Here is a 17108-nt window from a genome sequence, read left to right on the forward strand (position 1 = left end):
TATTTTGATAAAGCACAGATTTAATCTTTGTTTTCTAGTCAGATTACTTAAAAGGTAAAGAAAAGCCTTTCACAATCTGTTATCAGGAGCAGATCAATAGTCCAAGAAAGCTTTGTCCTTTTAGCACATGAAAGAATATTAAGTTTTAGTTTTACATAAACATAACTACACAATTTTTTTAAAATTTTTTAATGTTTATTTATGTTTGAGAGAGAGACAGAGCATGAGTGGGGGAGGAGCAGAGAGAGAGGGAGACAGGCTCCAGGCTCCGAAGCAGGCTCCAGGCCCTGAGCTGTCAGCACAGAGCCCGATGTGGGGGTCGAATCCACGAACTGTGAGATCATGACCTGAGCAGAAGTTGGACACCCAACCCACTGAGCCACCCAGGCGCCCCATAAGTACAATTTTTATTAAAATTATTTTTTAAAGCTCTTAAAGAAAATTATTCAATTTTAGCCAGCTTGACAACCCAAGGTAAGATTTTTCCCCCCTCTCTCTTCTCAACTTTCCATATCCATTTAGTTTGTTCTTTATTCTCTTGTCATTCAGACATAACCAGATTTTATATTTTATACAAAATTACTATTTTTCCTTTAACAAAACATATATTCATACCTCATACCTATTTTAAGTCAAAGATACATCCTACTTTTTTTGCATAGAGATGTTTCCCTTACTATTTCTGGTAGCTTTAATTTTATTTATTAAATTAACTCATTAATTATTGAATTAATTAGAATTTTAACCCTTAGAAACTTTAATTTCTAGTAAAACCTAAGAAGTAAGCAATTGTGAACTGTTATACCAAAATTCTTTACATTGGCAAATTTATGAATATATTTCATGATTTCCAGAAGCTTATACTTTTTTTTATAGTATAATTTTTCAGTGTGGCACAGGACATATTTACTGATAGATCCAAATATCTTTAGTTTTTCTGTAATAAGAATCCCAAAGTGGATATACCTATTTCAGTAACTAATAATTCAGAATTTTATCTTATTTGGAAATGGTCTATATAGTCAATGAATTGCCATCATTAACCTAACTTATTAAAACTTTAAGGTTTAAAGTTACCAAAAAAGATTTTAGAAACTACTTAAGTAGAGATGTTATAAAATATTATTGAAAACTTTACTTATAAACTTTTACCTCCTTTACATCCATTTTTTTTTTCAACGGTTTTTTTATTTTTATTTTTTATTTTTGAGACAGAGAGAGAGAGCATGAACGGGGGAGGGGCAGAGAGAGAGGGAGACACAGAATCGGAAACAGGCTCCAGGCTCTGAGCCATCAGCCCAGAGCCTGACGCGGGGCTCGAACTCACGGATCGTGAGATCGTGACCTGGCTGAAGTCGGACGCTTAACCGACTGTGCCACCCAGGCGCCCCTACATCTATTTAAATCACATGTTTTAAATAATCATATTTAGATTACTCATGAAAATTTCATGAGACATTAAAGCAGCTAGTCATTGTCTTAAATTATTTTTCTTGCTGACAAATTTTGTAACAGAGATAACATGAGGTTATTTGACTAATAAATCCAGGTAGAATAAAAGTTGTATATCTGCATTATATTTAATGCTGATAACTCTGAAAACGTTTCTTTTTTAATTAAACCAATAACATTAAAGTAGCTTTTATTTACTGAAGAGTATTCCAGATCATGTGAACTTGACAAACATTTCAGTTAGGTTCAAATATATTTGTGAGAGCTTAGAAATATTTATTTTGATAACCACTTATTTCTCTTTAACACAACTAAATGGAACCTTTAAAAATTTAATTTTGGCAATAGCATCTTGAGGTGGGAAAATATCACATATACATGACATACATCTATAGACATACATAAACACATAGAGACTTTATAGCTTTTGTTTTAAAATTTTAGCCATGAATCAAGTACAGTAATACAAAGTCACTAGTTTAATAACCATTGGATCCAAATTATGTTTCTGCAATTGGAGTAAATTGTCTACCTGCTCAGATGGCTAAAAATTTTTACTAATATTTGTGGAGAAGACTCTTAAGAATTGTATTTGTCCATGGGGTGCCTGGGCGGCTCAGTTGGTTAAGTGTCTGTCTCTTGATTTTTGGCTCAGGTCATGATCTCACAATCATGACATCGATCTCCATGCCGGGCTCCAAGCCAGCTGTGGAGCCTACTTAAGATTCTTTCTCTCCCTCCCCCTATGCCCTTCCTTGCACATGCACACGCATGCTTGTGTGCGTGTTCTTGCTCTCAAAAAAATTTAAAAAAGAGGATTGTATCGGTCTTTGATAAGTAATCTTATGAAGGCTATGGACTAGCGTTTGGGCAAAGGAGCCTTTAAAGAAGTTTGCATATTAAAAAACTTCTTTCCTCCCTTTTTTTCTTTAGTCTCAGGTGATTGTGGGCAGTGTTTTATCTACTGGGGTGTTTACATTTCAAAAGGATGGAAAAAATGTGTTTTCTCCTGGGAGTTTTATGGTAGATATCTCTATTATCAGAAGTGTAGGATAATTACTATTTAAAATGTTTCCTCTTTTTCTTAAGTACAGGACAGTTTTGTTTCTAAAGTCCTGATCTTTTATAATATCTACATGCATTTTGAGATGAATAAGGGAGATTTAGGGTAAGTTAGGTTAGCTTGGAATTACTTCTAGAGCATCATACTTTACATGCTCCAAGAGAAAGAAGCTTACTTTACATACCCCAGCAGGAGGAAGAATTTCTCCCTGACCAGCAACAGCCCAACCAATGAGAATTCAGCAAAACAACCTCTCCCGGCTTCCTCTTTTTTTCTATAGAAGCAGGCTCCTCTCCTCTATTCTCCAGACTTGCCAATGGTTTGTCATAGTTTGCTTGTCCTGAATTGCAATTCTTCTGCTATTACTGAATACACTAAATGTCTGGTAAAATAACTGGATCTTTTGTTTTCTAAGGTCAACATTACATGGTTGTTACAAGAACCCGCTTGAGCCCCTTGTGCTCTTTGCTTCTGAGTCATCTTCTTCCTTTCAGTTCAAGTCTCCTTCTTCATATGAGCTCCCTCCTTTTCGTTGAGCTCTCTGACTTTATTTAGGAGCTGTTATTGTTTTTGTTGGTTTTTTTAAAAAAAATGTTTATTTATTCATTTGAGAGAGAGAGAGACAGCAAGAGGCAGAGAGAGAAGGAGGGAGAGAATCCCAAGCAGGCCCCGCACTGCCAGTACAGAGCCTGATGCAGGGCTCAAACTCATGAACTGTGAGATCATGAGCTGAGCTGAAATCAAGAGTTGGATGCTTAACCAACTGAGCCATCCAGGTGCCCCTTTGTTGTTTTTATGAAGGAATTGCCCTTCTTGGGGAGTACTCTTCTATTTCTCAAACCTCTGTTTTTGAGTAATAGGATCCCAATCTCCTAAATTCTCTCAGGAGGGACCTCTTTTACCCCAGTTTTATGCTTTAAAACTATGCTTTTAAACTATGCTTTAAAACTATGGTTCCTCTTCATGTGCATTTTTAACTAATTAGGCCAATTTAACCAAAAATAATTTAGAACTCCAATGGCTATCATGGGGTACTTTTGATCTCCCCACACTTGCTTTTCTTAGAACCAGGGCTCTCAAATAAAAAAAACCAAATGGGAACCCTATATCAATTGGTATTTTGAGGCTTCCAAATATATTCAGGACTCTAAAATCCCCTGTTTACAAACTACCATTTCTTTTTTTAAATGTTTTATTTATTTTTGAGGGAAAGAGAGAGAGAGAGAGAGAGAGGGAAAGAGAGAACACAAGGTGGGGAGGGATAGAGAGAGCCAGAGACCCCGAATCCAAAACAGTCTCCAGGCTCTGAGCCATCAACACAGAACCTGACGCAGGGCTCGAACTCACAAACCATGAGATTATGACCTGAGCCGAAGTTGGAGGCTCAACCAACTGAGCTGCCCAGGTGCCCATACAAATGACCATTTCTAAATTAACTGAGGTAAACAACTGAAAGAAGACAAAAAATTTCAGAGGTCTCTTTCTCCCCATCCTCTTTTATACCCTCTCTATCCCCACCTCTTTTCACCCTCTACTTCCTTATTCTAATTCTTTCAATGAACTTCCCTCTTTCTCTGAAATGCTCCTTGTTCCCTTCTCTGAACCGATTAGAAGATGCACCTTTAAAGATTTTTTTTAGTTTGTTTATTTAGGGGCGCCTGGGTGGCTTAGTCGGTTAAGAGTCCAACTTTGGCTCAGGTCATGATCTCACAGTTCATGAGTTCGAGCCCCACATCGGGCTCTTTGCTGACAGCTTGGAGACTGGTTCCTGCTTTGGATTCTGTATTTCCCTCTCTCTCTGCCCCTCCCACACTCGTGCTCTCTCTCTCTCTCTCTCTCTCTCTCAAAAATAAATAAAAATTAAAAAAAATTTTAAAGTTCATTTACTTATTATTGAGAGAGAGCAAGCAAGCACAAACTGGGGAGGGGTAGAGAGAAAGAGAGAGGGAGACAGAATCTGAAGTAGGCTCCAGGTTCTGATCTGTCAGCACAGAGTCTGACATGGGGCTTGAACCCACCAACTGTGAAATCATGACCTGAGCTGAAGTCTGCTGCTTAACTGACTGAGCCACCCAGGTGCCCCTAAAACTACACCTTCAAAATTAGACCTTCTGGGGGCACCTGGGTGGCTCAGTCGGTTTAGCATACAACTCTAGGTTTCAGCTCAGGTCATGATGCCAGGGTCAGGGGATCAAGCCCCATGTCAGGCTCTGTGCTGAGTGTGGAGTCTGCCTAAGATTCTCTCTCTCTTTTCTCTCTCTCTCTCTCTCTCCCTTAATCACACTTTGTCTCTCAAAAAAATAAAGTAGACCTTATGAGGATCCTAATGCTAAGCCCTTAATTTCCCATGTCCCCTGGGCTAAGGCTGAACTACAGGCCATAGTCAAAGATTTTCCTGGTGTTATTGAAGATCCTCATAGTTTTGCCAAGGAATTTTTTAAAATTAGATTTGCCAAGGAATTTAATATAGTCATCCAGACTTACCAACCAGGTTCCTCAGATTTGTACCAGCTAGTTCACATGCTTGTTGACAAAGGCCAAGCCCAACACTGGATGAAAACAGCTAACTGGGATGATCCTGAACAAATTTCTAGAACTTTATATGAAAGACCAACTCAATGCCGTTTTATATGATCACACTGGGCAATTGGTGAATGACTTCACCTGGTAGTCCCTAGGGCTTTTCCAAAACCTGTTGATTGGAATAAGATTCATGTTTGCACTTAAAAACTGAGTGAATCTGTGTATGACTATTATAGTCACCTCCGAATTGTTTTTAAAGAAAATTCTGGCCTCCTTATGGATGTTGAATCCACTCGGGTAGCCTTCAACTCTATGTTCATTAAAGGGCTAAACTGGGATCTTTCCCTTATAGTTAAAAGGGCTAGGATGGAATGGGAAACTTTGTCCACTCCAGATTCAGTTAATTTAGCAAATTGGCTCTCCTATACTCTAGAGGATTCAACTAAAAGGAAGACCAGTAAAATCCCTGATTTTCAGTTCTAACAAATGGAAGCCCCTAAACAAAATCAAACCCCTCTGCCATTGTTGCAAAAAACCAAGACACAGGAAGAAAGACTGTTCTGAATGTAAGCATTCTAGGTGCCTTCAGTCCTCTAGCCTTTCCAGTGCCTTCCTAACCCCCAACTACAGAACTGTAACTACAGGGGCTTTTCCCAATGTTTCCTCTTAAATTGCTTAGAGAATTTTTATCAACATTGGAGCTACACTCTCTATGCTTGACCCTACTGTTATCAAATAAATAGCCCTTACCTCGAAGTACTGAAATGGTTCAGAGTGGGGATCTCTAATAAACTTAAACAGGTTTCTATCTCTCAACCTATTCCCTTTTGTTTAGGCCCTCCAAGAGATACTCAAAACTTTGCTTCTGAGATTCCTTAGAGAAATACGATGCTGGAGTTTTTCTACTGAAAGGGGGAGAGAATTCTAGAATTTGATAGCAACCAAAATAGCCAACCAGGAAAATCAGATGACGTTTCACCATCTTTTATTTGCTCCATCAAAATTTACAGTAATTGATATCCCTGTGGATAAGGTTAGTCAATATTTCTTTGCCTTTACTTGGGAAGGAAAGCAGTGTACCTAGACAGAAATGCCCCAGGGTTTTACCAAAAATCCTTCCTACTTCTCCCAAAACTTTTTAATTTTTTTAGAGAGAGTGAGAGAGTGTGCGCATGTGTGTGAATTGGGGAGGGGCAGAGGGAGAGAGAATTCCAAGAAGACTCTGTGCTGTTAGTGAACAACCTGATGAGGGGCTTGTTTCTACAACTGCAGGATCATGACCTGAACTGAAATCCAGAATTGGATGCTTAACCAACTGAGCCACCCAGGTACCCCTTCTCCAAAATCTTAAAAGTGGATTTAGGTGATATAAAGTTACCTGGAATCTCTACTTTATTACAATATGCAGATGATTTGTTTCTCTGCTCCCCTTCTCAGGCCTCTTTGCAGGAAGACAGCAACCACTTGTTAAAACTTTTAGTCTTAAAAGGACACAAAATCTCTGAGGAGAAACTGCAGATTGCTCAGACTCAGGTTTGATATTTTGTGGCACCTGATTTCAAAACGAGGGCTGCATTTAGATCCAAAGAGGCCTCATGGCATCCTGAATTTCCCCAAACTAAGTGCTAATTACAAGGCTTTAGGCTAATTACAAGTTAGCTTCAGCCTAACTTGGCTCATGTGAAAATTGGATTCCAAACTCTCTTTCCCTCACTGTAATAATCTGAGCCCTGCCACCATTCTTCCTTCCTCTATGGACAATACTCCTCATGACTGTGACTCTCTCAGATCACCTCCTGACTCCTTATGATCACTTATAGGAAACTCCTTTGTATAACATTAATTTTCCACGGTTTACTGATGGTTCTTATTTAAAAGGTGAAAATGATAAATATGCTGGGTATGCTTTTGCAACTCCTTTTAAAGTAATTGAGGCAACACTTTTGCCCTTGGCTGAATTGGCCAAACAGATGAATTGTATACACTTGATCACACCTGTATTTTAGCCAAAGGGAAAAACTGCAAATATCTATACTAACAGTAGGTTTGTTGGAGTAGCTCATGACTTTAGAATGCTATGGAAACAGCAAGGTGTCCTTATTTCCAGTGGAGACAAAATTAGAAATGGCTTTTATGTCCAGGAATTATTAGATGCCATACTCTTACAGACACTTTGGCCAGTATCAAGTTCCCTGTACATTTTAAACTTGATTCTCTTGAGGCTAATGGAAACCACCTTGAAGATTATTTCTGCAAATAATGCTGCTCAAAAAGGAACAACTAAACGTCTGTCTTGATCCAAAGGGATGTTCCCCCAAATGATTATCTAGAAAAATTGACTAGGGATGTCCAACAATTGGCCCCAGAAAAGGAAAAACAATATTGGAAATCTACTAAACATTGGTTCAATAAAAAAAGAAAACTCTGTGTTGGGCTAAAAGAATAATCCAGTGCTTCCAGAGACTCTAAAGTTCCCATTACTAATTACTATACATGCAGTGAGTCATTAGTCTACTGATAAAAACCTTTATGAGCCAATACTAGTGGGTGAATATTAGCAAGGTCACAGAGTGCTTACTTTGCTTGCCCACCTGTCTAAAATATAATTCAGGAAAACCTGTCTGCACTGCTCCTCGACACTTTAAATTGCCCAGTGGACCATACGAGTTTTGGCAGATGGATTTTTTTTAATTTTAATTTTTTATTTTTATTTTTCAATATATGAAGTTTATTGTCACATTGGTTTCCATACAACACCCAGTGCTCATCCCAAAAGGTGCCCTCCTCAATAGCCATCACCCACCCTCCCCTCCCTCGCACCCCCCATCAACCCTCAGTTTGTTCTCAGTTTTTAAGAGTCTCATGCTTTGGCTCTCTCCCACTCTAACCTCTTTTGTTTTTCTTCCCCTCCCCCATGGACTTCTGTTAAGTTTCTCAAGATCCACATAAGAGTGAAACCATATGGTATCTGCCTTTCTCTGTATGGCTTATTTCACTTAGCATAACACTCTCCAGTTCCATCCATGTTGCTACAAAGGGCCATATTTCATTCTTTCTCATTGTTTGGCAGATGGATTTTATTCAGCTTTCCCCATCTCATGGATATAAATATGTATTGGTAATGGTTTGTATATTTTCTTACTGGACTCCTATTTTTGTGCCTAAATTCCTATTAGAAAAGATCATCCCTACCTGCAGAATCCCTCTTGAACTTCATAATGACCAGGGAACTTGCTTCAACAGGTTTGTGCTTTTTGGCCCGTGTTGCAACACTTCCGTTGTGCTTATTACCCTCAATCCTCAGGGCTAATAGAATCCACTAACAGCATTATTAGGCAAAGTTTGTAGAGATCCTTCAAATACCCTGGCCAAAAGCACTCCCATTAGTGGTTCTAAATTTCAGGTGTACCCCTTTTGGAACTCATTAACTCTCACCCTTTGAGATAATCATAGGATGACCAATGTACTTGGCTCCTGCTGCTTTTGATCCACAGTCGGTAAAGGGGGATATCCTTTAATATTGCAAAGGCCTAATTGCTTCTGTTGAAAATAACCATATTTTAGCAGAACAATCGTTCCACAGCACACTCCCCGGAGACAAAGACTTTAAATATCAACCTTGCAGCCCAGAAATTTCTCACACCTTGCAGCCCAGAAATTTCATCTATTGGAATGACATCTCCAGAAAGACTGTCTTCAACACTGATGGAAAGACCCCTATCAGGTACTGTTAACCAACTCTTGTGCTGCCAAACTTCAAAGAAAGGACCCTTGGATCCATGTGTCACATCTACAGAAAGTACCAAAACCTAACTAGATCTGCACACCAACTGATGACCTGAAAAAAAAGATTTCTAGGAATCGAAGCAAATGACAGTTGAAGGAGACAGCTTTCCCAAAATGACCAGCCCAGACCTGTATACATTTTTCTCACTGTTGCTTCTAACCTTATTTTCTCCCTTTTTTCTTGGCCCAATCTATTGCAGAAGAGGAAAACCTTTCCAACTATTAGATCTGTCACCAGAAATCCAATCTATTCTTCTCTATTTAAATATGATTTTTTCCCCCTGCATCCAAGGGAAACACAAATGAGTTTGATTACAGGAGGAGTTGTAAGGGATAGAGCAAAGTGAATCCTACCACCTGTCCTTGTGCTTCTGCTAAATTCACTTCCTGGATTTCAGCGTTTACATGAGTAACATGTATACCCTGGCCCTGGAGATCAGGCCAGAGTGCTCTTGGTAAATCTTGTAAGGAAAGAGAAGTTGTAATAGGCAGCTGGATGTTTAAGGGATTTTCTGGGGAAGGTGGGGGAGTTTTATGAGCTAAGGGAATTTGCTGAGGAGACGGGGCTGGATTTTAATTTTAATTCTAATTTTTTATTTTATTTTTTTTTATTATTTTTTTTTAATTTTTTTTCAACGTTTATTTATTTTTGGGACAGAGAGAGACAGAGCATGAATGGGGGAGGGGCAGAGAGAGAGGGAGACACAGAATCGGAAACAGGCTCCAGGCTCCAAGCCATCAGCCCAGAGCCTGACGCGGGGCTCGAACTCACGGAGTGCGAGATCGTGACCTGGCTGAAGTCGGACGCCTAACCGACTGCGCCACCCAGGCGTCCCTTAATTCTAATTTTTTAAAGTTTTTATTTAAATTCCAGTTTTGACATGCTGTGTAATGCTAGTTTCAGGTGTACAATTAAGTGACATGGCTGGGTTTTATTTTATTATTTACTTATTCATTTCTAAAGTTTATTTTGAGAGGGAGAGAGAGAGAGAGAGAAAGAATGAGCAGGGGAGGGGCAGAGAGAGAGAGAGAGAGAGAGAGAGAGAGAGAGAATTTCAAGCATGGGAGCCTGACATGGGGCTTGATCCTATGAACAGTGAGATCATGACCTGAGCCGAAATCAAGAGTCAGAGCTTAACCAACTGAGCCACCCAGCTGCCCCAGGGCTGGATTTTAAAAAGAGGAATTTATGTTGGATGTGGACTTTAATTTTTGTTCTAAGTCTAATTTCTGTTCTTTAACCTTGTTAAGGCAGTCCCTAAAGGTACTAATTATTCTCCTCTATATCCACTTCATAATTTGGTCTTTCCATAGGTACCTATAACAGTTGTTTAGGATGAGAACTCTTTAATTTTTTTTCAAATGTAGAAGTTTTTCTAATTGAAAGGATTTATTATCTGGCAATGATGAGTAGGATCTTATATTAATCTCAATAGAGACTCAAACCAATAAGACTTTTTATAGCTTAACCATGGACATAAGAGGCATCCCAAAAGAGGGTACAAGCCCTCACAAGATCCAGAGGGTTCACTCCCAAAGTTAGCATAAAAAAGCAAAAACCTTTGTTGTCACCAGTGGTAAGAATGATGTAGTGAAAATGGTGTCTCCAGTTTCCCATGAAAATGTGAGATGCCTCCAGTCACAGAGTCACTAATCTGTAAAGGTACTACTGGAATGATACTTTTCCAGCACTAACAAGACAACAGTGGTTTAGACAACTGAGGCACCTTATGACAAACTCCTCTGAGACCTAGCAGAGTTGGACAAAGAGAAGGTTGCCTATGACTTCATGTGTTGTATTTCCAAGCCTATTTGGTTGGCTACCAGATGCAAGCCAGTACTTGTACCTTCTGACTGGCAGAGACCAGAGAGAATATTCTCACTGGTCACAAGGCCACACTCTCAGGACAGAACAAGATGAAAGCAAACCTCATCTGGTTTTTACATAAGGGACCCACCGCCAGGTTTGTCTAAACAGATGTCAGTCTGTTCAGAACTGTGAACTCACCAGTCTGGGAAGCATTCAACCCAATGGTTTCCCTCCTTATGACAAATGATAGGGACAAAAGAAAACAATGACTGTCCTTGGGAGGAAAGAGAGCAATAGAAAATAGGAGTATTCGTAATAAATCTTTACCAGTCACTATACCCAAGGAACTAGTTTACACAAATATATTCTCCTGCTAAACTAAATTTAGAAAAAAAAAAAAAAAAAGGACTTTCACCACTCTCACTTCCACCAGACCCTGTGAGCAGAGATCCAGGAGACTGATGTGGTAAGAATTCTTAGTTTCTGTAGGCTCTTGTCAGATTCCCAGGATCTCTCAGGTGCCGCAGCCCCAGATTCAGCAATGTGTGGGTAGTGGAGGGCCCCAGGTTGGATGCCAAAACTGTAGAAGTGGAAAAATTTTCCCTTCTTACCTTCTAGGTTCTTTGGCTGGCCTAATAATTAAATTAACATAAGTAGGATTTACAGGAGGAAAACAAATTTAATTTCTTATATATAGGAAATCCATATAAATATGAGATTCAAAAAAGTGACCAAAGCAGGCAACTTTTAGAACTGCAAGAAAAAAAATTGTGAAGAATTGACAAGACAAAGAGGTTTGGGTTTGGGGTCGTAAATTAGTGAAGAAGTAATAAGGTGTTTTATATTGCCTTCTCAACCCTAAATTCATTCCCTATTTCCAGTGATGAGGGTGCCTTCTACTCTTTGGGAATAGACAGGGTACCCTTCATATGGGTGATTTATTTCCTCCTTTCAGGGGCACAAAGGAGGGTTAGAATGTCCTTCTTATATCAACTGTATCTTAAGTAACTTTAACTCAAAGTAATGTGCCAAAGTGACATATTTTGCTCTCCTTCACCTGGTTCCCACTGCTGCCCCAAAGTTCAGCTTCATTCCTTTCCCCACAGCAGTAGAGCAACCGTAGCCCTTCTTTCTCTGTCCTGCCCCTTTTCTGGGTTTTGACAGATGCCAGGCATGCACCCTATTTATCTTCCTGAACAGGGGGTCCTGCAACCCCAGTCTTCACCTCAACTCTTTCTCTCCCTCCCCTAAAAGTTCTCTGACATTCTTGTACCACCCTTCCTTTTAGACCAGGAGTGTGTGTGTGTGTGTGTGTGTGTGTGTGTTTGAAAGTCCCATCCCAGCCCGTTATGTGCATGAGTGGCAACTATTACTATCTCCAAAGAATCTGATGTGCCCCCTCCCAGTCTGGGCTCACTGTAGTACCCAGCGCTGCCGAGCGCTCTGTTGGCTTTCCAGGGGGCGCTCGGCCCCTGACCGTGCCTCCCAGAACACCTTGCGGTGGCTCGTGTGGCTCAGAACTCTGTGACGCATCATGCCATCTTTGCCCTTCACGCAGTGGGCATCGGTGTGGTGAGAGAACGTTTTTCTTTCTTTCTTTTTTTAAGGAAAACAAGGGAGTGAGGGAGAAAAGAAGTCAAGGACGAGGCCAGGACTTGAAAAGGACTGAAGTAGGGCTGAGTGGGGAGGTGAAGGGTGGACCTTTACTGACGGCGGCAGGGGCGGCAGCGGCTGTGAGGAGGCCGGTTAACTAGGCCGCAGCAGCCATGGCGGTCGACTTTGGGGACCACGCCAGGGGGTTCCGCCACACCGAGGTGATCAGGTTCATCAACGACGAAGTCCTCGTGAACGGCGGTGGGCCGGATTTCTACGCGGCCTTGCGCGCGCGGCCCTGGGACGAGGTAGAGGAGCGGCTTCGGACGGTCCTGGCCGACCCGCAGGTGCCGCGCGCCATGAAGAGGGCCTGTGCGTGGAGCGCGCTCGCCTTGAGCGTGCGCGTGGGAGCCAGGCAGCGGGAGCAGCAGGAGCGCCAGGTCTCGCGGCTGCAGAACCAAGTAGACGAGCGCGAGACGACTACCTGGTCCCTGGCCTCCGAGCTGCAGCGGCTGCGCGGGGAGCGCGAGTCGGCCGTCGCACAGCTGCGCTCCACACAGGCCGCCCTGCGGCAGACTCTGGTCGAGTGTGACGTGCTTCGTGGGCGGCTGCTCCAGGTGGAGAGGGCCTCCCGGGTCGTGCCGCTGGCCTTCGAGAGAGTGCCTGGGCCTCCGGCCGAGCCACTTGGGGCCATAGCATGGCCCCGGAATGCAGATGTGGTGGCCAGGGAGCTGCGCAGCAGGCTGTATTTTCAGGCCCGGGTGCCGGCCCCGGTGGCTGTCCTTTACGTGCCGGGACCCCCGAGTCCCTGGGCTCAGGCCGTACAGCCCGCTCTGCCAGTGCCCGTGCGGTACTTGCTTCCGTTCCGTGCCCCGTTCCCCGTGGGATTCCCCGTCTCGCCACCTCTGCCGCCAGTAGTAGTCATGGATGCAGAAGCTGCAGTAGTTCCACATCAGATGCCTCCTCTGGGGATCGGGCCACCTGGTCCACGTGCTGCAGTGGGCTACCAAGAGGGGATGGTCCCACGGTGGGACCAGAGGAGCTGCAGCCAGGCGGAAGGTCCTGCGATCCTCCAGAGTGCAGTCCCCCTGAGGGACATCAGAAGCCTTAGCCAAGAAGGTCCGCAGAGGCCTCAGGGGATGGTTCCTGTCAGAGATAGCTGGAGCCAGAGCCAGAGCCAGGAAGAAGATCCAGAGAACACCCAAGAAGTGGTCCCCCTTGGGGATGGCTGGAGCCACAGCCAGCAAGAAGATCCAGAGAGAGCCCAGGGGACGGTTCCTATCGGGGAGAGCAGGGGCCACAACCAGGAGGAAGGTCCAGAGAGGGCCCAGGGGGTGGTTCCTGCTGGGGACAGCTGGAGCCAGAGCCAGGAAGAAGGTCCAGAGTGGGCCAAAGGAATGGCCACCCTTGGGGATGGCTGGAGCCAGAGCCAGGAAGACCGTGCAAAGAGGGCCTGGGAGATGGTTCCCGTCGGGGAGAGCTGGAGCCATAGCCAGCAAGAAGATCAAGAGGTGCTCCGGGGGGTGGTCCCCCTTGGGGAGAGCTGGACCCAGAGTCAGCGAGAAGGTCCAGAGAACCCCCAAGGAATGGTCACCCTTTGGGGTAGCTGGAGACAGAGCCGGGAAGAAGGTCCAGGGTGGGCCCAAGGAATGGTTCCTGTTGAGGATAGCTGGAGCCACAGCCAAGAAGAAGATCGAGAGATGCCCCAGGGGGTGGTACTTCTTAGGGATAGTTGGAGCCTCAGCCAGGAGGATGTTCTAGAGAGGCCTCAGGGGATGGTCTCCTTTGGGGATAGCTGGAGCCAGAGCCGGAAAGAGGGTTCGGAGAGGCCTCGGGGGGTGGTACTCCTTAAAGATAACCAGGGCCAGGGCCAGGAAGAAGGTCCAGAGAATCCTCAGGAGATGGTTCCCTTTGGGGATAGTTGGAGTCTCAGCCAGGAAGAAGGGCCAGCAAAGGCCCAGGGGATGGTCCCCTTTGCGGGTATCTGGGGCCTCAGCCAGGAAGAAGGTTCGGGGCGATCCCAGGAGATGTTTACCTTTGGTGCCAGCAGGATGAGTAGCTGGGAAGAAGATCCAGAGAGGCCTCAAGTGATGGTGCCCCTGGGGGCCAGTAGGGACCACAGCCAGGAAGAAGGTCCAAAAAGACCCCAAGGGATGGCCCCCCTTGTTGCCAGCAGAAGCAGTAGCCACGAAGAAGATCCAGAGAGGCCTCAGGAGATGCTCTCCTTGGGGGCCAGCGGGAACTACAGCCAAGAAGAAGGTCCAAGAAGACCCCAGGGGACGGGGGACAGAAGACGCCATAGCCAGCAAGAAAGTCCAAAGAGGTACCCCCCGGGGTTTAGGAGGAGCCACAGCCTGGAAGAAGGTCTACAGAGGCCCCAGGCGACCCCCCAGGGGGACAGCTGGAGCTGTGGTGTGAGGGAAAGCCCAATGAAACAGCAGCCTCAGGGGCAGAAGGCCAAGCAACCAGAAGGGAAAAAAGCTCTGGGTTTCCTGCACCAGGAGAAGTCTGCCTCAGGCTGCGGCCCAGAGAGTTGGGAGTGCCCATGGTGTAAAGCCATGAATTTTTCATGGCGCAAGGCCTGCTGTAAGTGCAAGGAAGGCTGTGTGGAAGTTGAGAGTGGAGGCCCGGACCCAGGACCAACTCACTGATTTGCGAAAGGTAAGTAAGAATGAAAACGAAAGAAAAGACCAATTTCATAAGCCCAAAGAAAAACCAATTTCATAAGACCCTCTTCTGACCAAAAGTAACTTATTTACCTCACAGAAAATTTGCAAACCAAAATCAGTGTAGAGAGAATTAAAACAATCCATTATTCTATTACCCAAAGTAACAACCTTTTATCATTGTGGGTACTACATACACACATAAATGCAAATGTATTTATATACTTTTTAAAATTTACTTGAACAAAGACTGCTTTTGAGTATCATATTCTTTAAAAAGGAACTTCTCTTAATTGCACTGACATTCACAGGTGGTGGATTCTGAATGGCTGATGCCGATTGGTGGACATCCTGGAGAAGCTGAAGTCTTGGAGCCTTGCCCCACCCTCCCCTCTCTTCTGTTTTCTTATTCACATCCTTTTTTCTGAAAGTGCTGTGTCTTTGGCTGGGAACAGCCATGTCTTTTTCGAGTTATAACTATACTGAGTTTCAGGAGCACTGCTTTTCCTTGGAAATGCTGTTGTTCCTTTGTACATGGCCACAGTGTTCATGTTTGCTCCTGGTTTTTATTTTATAGGTGAGGGCCTGTTTTTGTGTCTCCGAGCCCCACAGAAATTGTTTGTTGCTGAAGAAGCTGAACCTGTCCCATTAGAAGATCTTCTAAGAGTTTAAAGAAATCACACTTGATTCCTGCTGACCTGCACCTCATCGAGACCCCCGTTGGCTGGAGCGGAGAGGAGTGAGAGGAAGTCGGGGAAGAGGAGATGCTTTGGCGCTCGTTAAGGTGGAAAGGAGGGCAAAATGATTTTGTTAGAGTTTAATTTCTCTGTTGGGACAAGGAATTAATTTGGAAGAGTTGGGGGGTGTTGTGGTGTTAAATTCTGTGATAGCAAATTTGATAGATAACATTTAATTCATTACACAAATTGTTATTGATTGCCTAGTTTAGGTTAGGAGCTAGAACCATATGTTAATATTTAGGGCACACATCATAACTTTTTCATTAGATGATAGGAGAGAGCATAATTTGAGATCAGAAGTGAGTTATTTGCCTAGTATATAGCATGGGCTTCGGGTAAACCCATTTGAAGTAACATAGATATTTTGCAGTTCCAGGAGCAACATCAGAACTTTCATGAGAGGATTTACCAAACTCCTCATCTCCTTGCTCCTAGGTGAAACAAATGAGCAGTGGCAAAGATCAGGAAAGTAGCATCACAAAGTGCAGGCAGGATTTTTCTGAAAGTCTGATTTCTTTCCTTGAGAGGGAAAACTATTTTCCTTGTTGCCCTGAAAGACCAGTAACTTAAGTATCTTAAGTCACTGAGTGACTTAAAGATAGTACTTGGGGGAGTGTTACACACTTGAATCCTCAGTCTTGGCTGCCTCCATCCCAAGCCCCTTTCCAGCCAAGAATGGATGAAGAACACAGTGGATTCCAAGGACAGACATAATGCTTCTCTTGGATTAGATTAAAAATAATACTGGACTCGATCAAGCACTCTTGACAATGACCCTGGTCCCCTTATCTTCCACTTGGTGTATTCTCTGCAAGGCTGTCTGCTCTTCTGAGGCAGCTGGCACAAGTGAGGAGGGAGCCATGATGGAGCCCAGGGGGTGGGAGGTTAGATCAGCCTCAGTCTGAATAAAAGATGTTGTAGTTTCCCCTGTGAGATCTGCCCAGCTCACCAAGGTCAACCTTTGCCAAGGTTTTTCTGATATTAATTAGTAATAAAGAGTGTGTACTTGCCTGCTGTATCTTCTGTGTAACGTGTATCTTGGGGAAGGTTGGCCAGAGGTGGCAGCTTAAATCTACATCCTTCCCTCTAGCTCACTGAGGTGAAGGAAAGTTCAGTCTCATTCATTATGAGAGGGGCCCTGCCTCTTCCTGTGAATTACCCAAGAATGGGACGGGGAAGGGGTTTTTGTGGGGCGTTCAATGCATTGTGATTATCCCTGCTACTCTTACTGTCCAAGTCCAGATGGTCCCTTGAAGGTGGGCATGTCTGCTTCTCAAGGGCAAGTGGGGTTTGGAGGTGTCTGCCAATGCTGGGAGCCCTAATGCCTAGGGTCCATTTCCCTACATGAACCATGCAGCCATTCCCCTCTGGGGCCCTCCCTTCTTCCTTGCAGGGAGTAAGGAGTGCTAAGGTATCATTAACAGTATTCTCCTTCCTTTCTGTCTATTCTATAAGTCATTCCTCTCTCCTTTAGC

The 17108-nt window shown here is 43.7% G+C and overlaps 1 protein-coding gene and 1 pseudogene across 1 annotated transcript; one reads left to right on the plus strand and one right to left on the minus strand.

Annotated features, from left to right (window-relative positions):
- The window catches only part of LOC101096708, a 57471-nt pseudogene extending 45304 nt beyond the window's left edge, over nucleotides 1-12167 (minus strand).
- LOC101096959 (testis-expressed protein 13D) lies at nucleotides 12140-16623 on the plus strand. Its single transcript, XM_045051057.1, has 2 exons — nucleotides 12140-14888; nucleotides 15471-16623. The coding sequence occupies exon 1, from the start codon at nucleotides 12401-12403 to the stop codon at nucleotides 14876-14878; it is 2478 nt and encodes an 825-aa protein (XP_044906992.1). The 5' UTR covers nucleotides 12140-12400; the 3' UTR covers nucleotides 14879-14888; nucleotides 15471-16623.
- Nucleotides 16624-17108: the final 485 nt, after the last annotated feature.

The sequence above is a fragment of the Felis catus genome, chromosome X (assembly GCF_018350175.1).
Source record: "Felis catus isolate Fca126 chromosome X, F.catus_Fca126_mat1.0, whole genome shotgun sequence".
NCBI lineage: Eukaryota > Metazoa > Chordata > Mammalia > Carnivora > Felidae > Felis > Felis catus.